The sequence below is a fragment of the Oncorhynchus gorbuscha genome, linkage group LG08 (genome assembly GCF_021184085.1).
Source record: "Oncorhynchus gorbuscha isolate QuinsamMale2020 ecotype Even-year linkage group LG08, OgorEven_v1.0, whole genome shotgun sequence".
Lineage (NCBI taxonomy): Eukaryota > Metazoa > Chordata > Actinopteri > Salmoniformes > Salmonidae > Oncorhynchus > Oncorhynchus gorbuscha.
The window spans coordinates 22,063,505-22,072,686 of NC_060180.1; the positions used below are offsets into that span (position 1 = coordinate 22,063,505).

General features: G+C 40.6%; 1 protein-coding gene across 1 annotated transcript; it reads left to right on the forward strand.

The window, feature by feature from the left end:
• Positions 1-362: 362 nt before the first annotated feature.
• Positions 363-8,944, forward strand: LOC124041347 (adipocyte plasma membrane associated protein). Its single transcript, XM_046358835.1, has 9 exons — positions 363-640; positions 1,841-1,957; positions 2,874-2,989; positions 3,665-3,757; positions 4,224-4,343; positions 4,607-4,781; positions 5,030-5,164; positions 6,141-6,333; positions 8,043-8,944. The coding sequence occupies exons 1-9, from the start codon at positions 549-551 to the stop codon at positions 8,250-8,252; spliced, it is 1,251 nt and encodes a 416-aa protein (XP_046214791.1). The 5' UTR covers positions 363-548; the 3' UTR covers positions 8,253-8,944.
• The last annotated feature ends 238 nt before the right edge of the window (positions 8,945-9,182 follow it).

Here is a 9,182-nt window from a genome sequence, read left to right on the forward strand (position 1 = left end):
AAATTGGTTTTTGGGGTATTATGACTCGTACTGTGGTACTCTATAGACCACCCTGTGTTCTCCTTGGACCAATTTAGACCTTCCTCAGATCATATGACCAAAGACGGTGGCTAAATTTAGATCGTCAACTCAGGTGGTAAACCATTTGAAAAAGGCAGTGGCTCTCCATAGACTCCAATGCGATAGCAGCAGGGTCTGAACTTCCGTTAAAATAGAAACAATGAGGGAGTGGGATGTCTCGCTTCCTCTTTCGTGTTTGATATGACCTTTAAAAAAGGTCTGTAGCGCACACTCCGCAACAGCAGGTGGCGTTGAATATCAATGATTAGAGACGGCACCTGTCGTCTGACGTAGAAAAAAAAGAATGCGTATTGCGTAAAAACTGTCCACGGCCGGGAAAGCCCGTCGTTGAATGCTGTAGCTATCGCTACGATGTCCTGCATGTGTCTGTCTTTACAAGCAATCGAATTATCAACCTTCTCATGTAGCAAGCTGCTTACCTGAAACCTAATTTTTGGATAGAGTGATAGTAGAAGTCTCATTTCAGTATGAATGAGCCAGAGGGACTGCGGTTCAGGAGGCTGAACAGACCACAGATTATCACAGACGAATTACAGGAACCCCAATACAAGGGCACCAGGTAAACTAGCCTATTCTAAATAATGCACTATTCATATTAACATCAGATACTGCTTTCCTTGCTATGTAGTATGTATTGCCTTTACGCACAGATGCAGTCAACCACTGTGTTTCAGACTGCATGATTCGCATTTCCACTTGCTAGCTGATGACAGATGCAGAGGTAAACACAATCCATTTCTAGGTCAGTTTTCCACTCACTGACAGGTATAACAGTGGATGAATTACTTTGCATTATGCGTGCATGGTATGAACCAAACCAGTCAGCGGAGAGAGCATTGGCCAGCATGCGCTGAGTGACGGTAAGGCTTATTCAGGTTTTTGTCGTAGATGCATTCTCTCTGGAAAAAAAATATATGCATTTGCATTCTGTGTGTATGTTTGTGTACTGCATCATCCACTGTTGACCTGAGTTGACCTCATGGATCTCTTCAAACACCCAATTACATATTGATATTATTAAAACTACAGTTTGAGATCTGGAAATCTGTTCAAAATACCCATTGATTCTTGAAGAATTTCACTTAGGCCTATGATTCAGGAGTTTAACACAGCAATCAAACCTGTATTTAACCAACAATATAAAGGTTATAAGCCTACTCCATTGTTTACAAACAACAAGAACATAAGCTATGTACAGTACCACTCAAACGTTTGGACACACCTACTCATTCCAGGGTTTTTCTTTATTTTTTATATTTTCTACATTGTAGAATAACAGTGAAGAAAATAACTATGAAATAACACATTAACTCATGTAGTAACCAAAAAAGTGTTAAACAAATCCAAATGTATTTTATATTTGAGATTCTTCTATATTTGAGTAGCCTCCCTTTGCATTGATGACAGCTTTGCACACTCTTGGCAATCTCTCGAAGAATCTAAAAATATTTAGATTTGTTTAACACTTTTTTTTGTGAATAATACATGATTCCATATGGGTTATTTCATTGTTTTGATGTCTTCACCATTATTCTACAATTTAGAAAATAGTAAAAAAGAAAGAAAACCATTGAATGAGTAGGTGTGCCCAAACTTTTGACTGGTACTGTAAAGCATCCTAATATTTATCATGTGGATGCCAGTCCTTGCATCTAGAGTTTTCTATGAATTTGAGAGGTTACATTTCCTCAGCCTCATCCCTCAGCTCTATAGAAATGTGTCGGGCGGGTTTGATTTATCTATGTTTTGTTTTTCCCAGTACCTACAGTGGAAAGGTATTCCGTGTGACCCTGGTGACCCTGGGAGGATGCCTGATCCTTCCATTGCTTGTAGTCTTTTTTCTGCTCGAGTCTCCTATTCACCCTGAGCTGCTCAGGTGAGATGCCAAGAATTGAAATCCTTCTCTCTTTTTTTTTCTCCTGGTCTTTAGAATCATGTTAACTCTAATAGCTCAGAAATGTATGGACTTCAAGGAATGTTTAGACTCATCAGCTTTACTGCAAAATACTTTAGTCAGTCTGCATAGTCAACATTTCTGCTTACTTTTCAGCTTTTGGAAATAGTTTTGTGGAAACTGTTCTGTACATTTCTACCACAAGTCCCTCTCACAGATGTTACGCCACTGAATGGCTAGGCTTATACTACTTGTATAACAGATTATGTATAAGATACATTGTATAACATGCATACGTTAGTATGTAGAATGGTTTCAATCGTCCCTAAGCAATATAGTTCATCATGTAGTGTTCTGATGCAAATACAAAATGCTTAGCCAAACATGATCTTATATCAATCATTTATTAATTTTTGATTGAGGAAAGATTGATAAGGCACTCTGCTCATAGCCTGAATGCACAGGTGCGATTTCCTTTTAGGCGCCTCCAGTCAGTTCAGACCAGTCAGTTCAGAATCCCCCTTATCCACTCCTCTGCCACAACCCTGGTCTCTCCACAACTGTATAGCCGTATTTCTCCGTACTGCATTCTCTACTAATGCTATTAGATTGAGCGATTTGCTGCCCCAACTTGCACAGTGGCTGATCTCATTTGTCACCAGTGTCTGCCCCTCAGAACAAATAGCATGCGACTCCCTGTCCTCATTAGAATTCATTTCTAAATTCTGCATCCACAGTTAATGATCCATTCTGAGGTCTTGGGGCCAAGGATTTCCTCTCTCCCTTTTCTCCACAGCACTAGGCTTCAGGGTACAGGCTAGTCTAGGGCAAGGGTGTTGATCAGTGATTCATACTGATTCTGTTTCCTAATTTGTTTTCTCTTGTTTTGTTTTTTTAGCCTCAATGAGCCTCCCCTTATGTCTGGGTGTTACGAGCCCAACATTAAGCTGAGGGAAGCACAGCGGCTGTTTGAGGACCAGCTTGTTGGCCCAGAGTCCATTGCCAACTTCGGAGGTCAGTATGGGGGTAAAGCATTCCAGCTGGAGTCTCGCCACATGACAATGTCCTTCACCCAGTTTGTTTGGGCTTGTGTAATGTATGGTGTGACCACAGTAACGCAGCCTGATATATCAAAAGTGATAGGGCAATGCAGTCTGAATTGCAGACACGCTGTTGACCAATAATAGCAGATGTTTACTTTTTCCAAATGAGCTATGATAAGCGTGGTCTTATCACTGGCCACTTTAATAATGGAACACTTAGTCACTTTAATAATGTTTACATATTTGGCATTACTCATCTCATATGTATATGTTCTATTCTACTGTATCTTAGTCTATGCCGCTCTGACATTGCTCTTCCATATATTTATATATTCTTAATTCCATTCCTATACTTAGATTTGTGTGTATTGTTGTGAAATTGCTAGATATTACTTGTTAGATATAATATCTGCTAAACATGTGTCTGTGACCAAGAACATTTTATTTTATTTCTTAGTGACAGATGGATATTTGAGATGACACATATATTCACACATGACATGACTTGTGCTTGACTGGTATTCCTCTGCAACTGTTTTGCTTTTCTGAGGTCATAATGGTGAACCGTGTCCAACATATTGCCCTGGTGTTTTTTTTTCCTTCCGTTTCTAAATGCTAATTGTTATTGTCTATCTCCTTTCTCTAGATGTCATTTACACAGGTACGGCTGACGGGAAGATAGTGAAGATTGAAGGCAAGAGCATCACTGTTATAGCCAGACTTGGCAAGCCACCGTGTGGTAAGTGAGCAAGGACTAGAGCTGTGATTGATTCCTCACTCATTGCGTTAGACCTGATTTCACAAGCTTTCATTTCACAATGATGTCTCAACATGACATGATTTAGACAGAAATGACCCAACAATTCAATCATAAGCAACTCTTAGCAGTTACATTTCACACATGCCTTTTTATGGATTGTTTTTATACTTGCACAACAATGATGGCTTAATGCACAACAAGGATGGCTTAATGCACAACAAGGATGGCTTAATGCACAACAAGGATGGCTTAATGCACAACAGGCCTAGCAGTGTGGCTCAAAACTGAAATGACATGTCAAGAAAAGGCCGAGCTCGAACTCGAGTATTTGCTCATATTAATCAGATTAGACTGTTCAAAATGATTGAAATAATAAATAGCACCCAATAAATAAGGAATTACTTCAGATACCTCATATCCACTGGGATTGTGTGGTATGTTTTAGATGGATCCCGTGAGCAGGAGCCTAGCTGTGGACGACCCCTGGGTATCAGAGTGGGTCCTAACGGTACCCTTTTTGTAGCTGACGCCTATCTGGGGCTGTTCGAGATCAACCCTGTCACAGGTCAGCAGCACACGCAGCCAAGGGCAAGCTTCTACATAGCAATGGCTCTATTTCCTTTATAGGATATATTTTCATATCAGTAATGTGACATAGACCGTTTTTTGTTTTGCGAGGAATTAAATATTTGTTTTAGAATTTCCCAACAATTTCACCTTTTACTCAGTATAATCAATTTCGTTGCATATAATATCTTCCAAATAAAAGTGTGGTATTATGCAAGACATTTTAGTGATGTAACTCTCACTCCTTGACTCATTGTAAAGGTGAGGTGACCAACCTGGTGTCGGCTGGGCAGATGGTTGGGGGCCGGAGGCTCTCCTTCGTCAATGACCTGGATGTAACACAGGATGGGAGAAAAGTGTACTTCACAGACTCTAGCAGCAGGTGGCAGCGCAGAGACTACCTTCATCTCATCATGGAGGCCACAGCAGATGGACGGTAACTGTTACCACATATCTTAGGGAGAGCTTTGAGCACATTCTAATAGCAAGGTCTTGTCTCCTTTTGTAAATAGTTTATATCGATAGTTAATTATAGATTTTAGATCAGTATGGGGCCTTAAAAGCAAGTGTGTTCATACATGATGTGGGTACCTTTTTTTTCATTTTTAAGAAAAGGAACAGTTTATAAAGACAAAAACCGAAAGTCTGAGAAAAGCTGTCCATATGTAACCCTCTGTCTTTCAGTGTGTTAGAGTACGACACAGAGACCAAGGAGGTAACCGTGTTGATGGAGAACCTTCGTTTTGCCAACGGGATCCAGCTTTTCCCTGATGAGGAGTCTGTGCTGGTGACTGAGACTACCATGGCTAGGATTCGCAGGTACTGTAGTTGATCCTCCTGAGCAACACGACCAGCCTTATTTAACTAATTCACTGAACGAAGAAATGCTACCCACAGGGGATCCCCCCCGTATCTCTCTCTCTCTTCCTCCTTTGGAACTATCTCATGTTTCATCAGATGCTAAGTTGTTGTGGTGGCCGCTTTTTGAACGTACTCAAAGTGCGCCCACAAGGTTTTTTTCTTCTTCTCTGGTTTTCATTATTTTCCACCGTAACAATATTTCATGGGTATATTTCGCCTTTATAATATCACACTTTTTAAAACCTGCAGGGAACATAGTCAATTCTCCCAAGCCTCACCTGGATAAATGATGCAAGCAGACTGTTGCCTTTGTAACGGAGCCCCTTCACCAAGCTGCCTGAGTAGAAAGACAAAATTAGCTTGTCCTTTCTTTTGTAGTAATGCTAGTGTGGGTAGAGGGGGGAGAAAGGGGGAGGCAGCTCCTTCGTGCTGAATTTGTTTTGGGGGTGAGGGGGAATGAGTGGGAGGGAGGTGATAACTCTTTGTTCGTTTCAGCCTGTATGGTAATACAGACTGTTTGGGGACGTTTTCTATTTGCTGACCCTGCAGAATGGAGATCAGTAAATTGATTTCTTGAAAAATGGGGCATTATTTTGTATTTATTTGAAATGTTATTTTCAGTTTTCTCAGCAAGTAGATTCTTTCCTCCCTCCCATAACTAGTTTATAATAATCATAAGTCATTTTTATTTTGCTTTATCAATGCAGGCAGTTTGCTGAGAGAAATACCCTGGTGCTGCTGAAAACTCTGAATCTGGGTGGTCTTTCCATAACACAGACTTCGTACAAGAGTTTTTTTTGTCAAATGTTTTGAATTGTTTCCCAGAATACCTCTCTCTGTCTGTCACACATACCGCAAGCATGAGGCAATGGACTTTCTTTCCCTCATCTCCTGAATTTCCATTCAATTGACTGTGTGTCTGTGTCCCTCCTAGGGTCCATGTGTCAGGTCTAAATAAAGGAGGAATGGACACATTTGTTGACAACCTGCCTGGTTTCCCTGACAATATCCGTCGCAGCTCTTCTGGAGGGTACTGGGTGGCCATGTCAGCGGTGCGGCCCAACCCTGGCTTCTCCATGCTGGACTTCCTGTCCCAGAAGCCCTGGATCAAGAAGCTCATCTTTAAGGTAGATGATATGACAAGACGTGATATCATATGGTGTTATATTATATAAAACCAATAGCTTTGTGCATTTACATGGAAGTAAAAAAAATACTACAGGGAGAACAATTTGCATGTCCAATTTACTGTTACTGAGTCTGGTATTCATTCGTTAGTCTGATTTTTTGGGGTGTTTTTGCATACAAGGGTTTACAGTGCCTTGCAAAAGTATTCATCCCCCTTGGTGTTTTTCCTACTTTGTTGCATTACAGCCTGTAATTTAAATAGATTTTTATTTGGATTTCATATAATGGACATACACAAAATAGTCCAAATTTGTGAAGTGAAATGAAAAAATTTCCATGTTTCGAAAAATTCAAAACAGAAAAGTGGTGTGTGCATATGTATTCACCCCCTTTGCTATGAAGCCCCTAAATAATATCTGGTGCAACCAATTACCTTCAAAGTGACATAATTAGTTAGATTGCACACAGGTGGACTTTAAGTGTCACATGATCTCAGTATATACAGTATACACCTGTTCTGAAAGGCCCCAGAGTCTGCAACACCACCAAGCAACTGACAACATGAAGACCAAGGAGCTCTCCCAAACAGGTCAGGGACAAAGTTGTGAAGAAGTACAGATTAGGGTTGGGTTATAAAAATAAAAAGAATATCCGAAATTTGAACATCCCACGGAGCACCATTAAATCCATTATTAAAAAATGGAAAGAATATGGCACTACAACAAACCTGCCAAGAGAGGGCCGCCCACCAAAACTCACGGACCAGGCAAGGAGGGCATTAATCAGAGAGGCAACAAAGAGACCAAAAATAACCCTGAAGGACCTGCAAAGCTTCACCGCAGAGATTGGAGTCCATAGGACTACTTTAAGCCGTACTCTCCACAGAGATTGGCTTTATGGAAGTGGAAAACAAGTGGCCAGAAAATATGTTTGGTGTTCGGCAAAAGGCATGTGGGAAAATCCCCAAACATATGGAAGAAGGTACTCTGGTCAGATGAGACTAAAATTGAGCTTTTTGACCATCAAGGAAAATGCTATGTCTGGTGCAAACCCAACACCTCATCACCCCGAGAACCCTATCCCCACAGTGAAGCGTGGTGGTGACAGCATCGTGCTGTGGGGATGTTTTTCATTGGCAGGGTCTGGGAAACTGGTCCGAATTGAAGGAGTGATGGATGGCGCTAAATACAAGGAAATTCTTCTTGGAAACCTGCTTGTCTTCCAGAGAACCCATCCAACTTGAAGGAGCTGGAGCAGTTTTGCCTTGAAGAATGGGCAAAAATCCCACTGGCTAGATGTGCCAAGCTTATAGAGACATACCCCAAGAGACTTGCAGCTTTAAACACTGCAAAAGGTGGCTCTACAAAGTATTGACTTTGGGGGGGGTTGAAGTTTTCTTGTCTTTTTTTTTTTTGTCTTGTTCCACAATAAAATATATTTTGCGTCTTTAAAGTGGTAGGCATGTTGTGTAAATTAAATGATACAAACCCCCCAAAAATAGATTTTTAAAAAATGCCAAGGGGGGTGAATACTTTCGCAAGCCACTGTAGGATCTTGCCAGCTGGAAACTTGCCTAACAAATATTAAAGGGATACACACACCTCATTCATTGTGACCATGAGACCAATTTGTTTGTTTATGTGTGATGTTGTCTATTTCAGTTGTGTTTTGGTGCTATGACTTATTCCTTTCTCCCCTCTCCCTGCAGCTCTTCAGCCAAGACATGCTGATGAAGTTTGTGCCTCGCTACAGCCTGGTGATAGAGCTGCAGGAGAGCGGGACGTGCGTGCGTAGCTTCCATGACCCCCACGGCATGGTGGCGGCCTACGTCAGTGAGGCACACGAGCACGACGGCCACCTCTACTTAGGCTCTTTCCGCTCCCCTTACCTTTGCAAGCTGGATCTCAGCAAGGTGTGAGCTGAGAGCTGAGCACAACCACTTTCTCAGACACGACCCATATATGAGACTGCTGTCTGCCTACCTAACACCTCACTACCTAGTCTGTTTTCCAATAGCAGCAAATACATCAGAATTGAAAAGAATGGCTTCATGCTTGATATGCTGCATTTGCATTGCTTTTCACCAGCTTCAGGAAAAAATGGACTAGTCTTCATTAAGTATCTGCACTATATTAAGGCGCATTTGACTGGGATGCATATCCATCCTTTCTAGTCTTATCAGCCTACAATGAACTATTAACCCTTTAATTTCTGTTGACAGTGCATCTCAGTAGTTTCTCAAGGAATGTTTTTTATTTAACCAGTCTTTGGGCCAAATAGTTTGCCCAAAAATCCCCATGTAAGTACATTGTCTTTTAGGTCTGTGTTTTAGGTTGTTGAAATTTGCCAAATTTGTCCTTATTTTTGTTTTGTTTGTTTAAACCATTCAGTATCTCAAATTTTAATTTCATTTTTGCACTAAGCTCTCATCTCACCCTTAAATATAACTGACAATGTTATTATTGTACTTGGAGAATTTCAAAGAGTTAATTTTATCCTTTGAAATACACACCGAGTATTATTTTAGGAGTGCCACTTTGAACGGATTTATTTTGTGTATATTTAGAAATCCAAGATATTGTTCATCATAATAAAGGTGATGCAAAAAGATTCCAAAATAAGTATGAATCATTTCCCCTTGTTGTGATACATTTCATCTGCTTTTGTATATTGCACTGTCAACTACCTTACGTAATGTAAATGTTTTGCTCGATGTTGAATGCTGCTGGCCTTCAGCTGAGTTTCCTTTGAATTAAAACAGTAATGTTTTAAAACGGGCTTTCGTCTAATATGAAAAACATGGTGCCACATTTCTACAGTTTGTTTAGCCACTTACCAGTGTTTACAT

What these genes read in the sequence shown, in the direction of transcription:
- LOC124041347 (XM_046358835.1), top strand. Translation starts at nt 549, where the DNA reads ATGAATGAGCCAGAGGGACTGCGGTTCAGGAGGCTGAACAGACCACAG. An exon ending in ACCATGGCTAGGATTCGCAG is followed by an intron (nt 5,165 to 6,140) that starts GTACTGTAGTTG and finishes TGTCCCTCCTAG; the next exon opens with GGTCCATGTGTCAGGTCTAA. An exon ending in TCAAGAAGCTCATCTTTAAG is followed by an intron (nt 6,334 to 8,042) that starts GTAGATGATATG and finishes CTCTCCCTGCAG; the next exon opens with CTCTTCAGCCAAGACATGCT.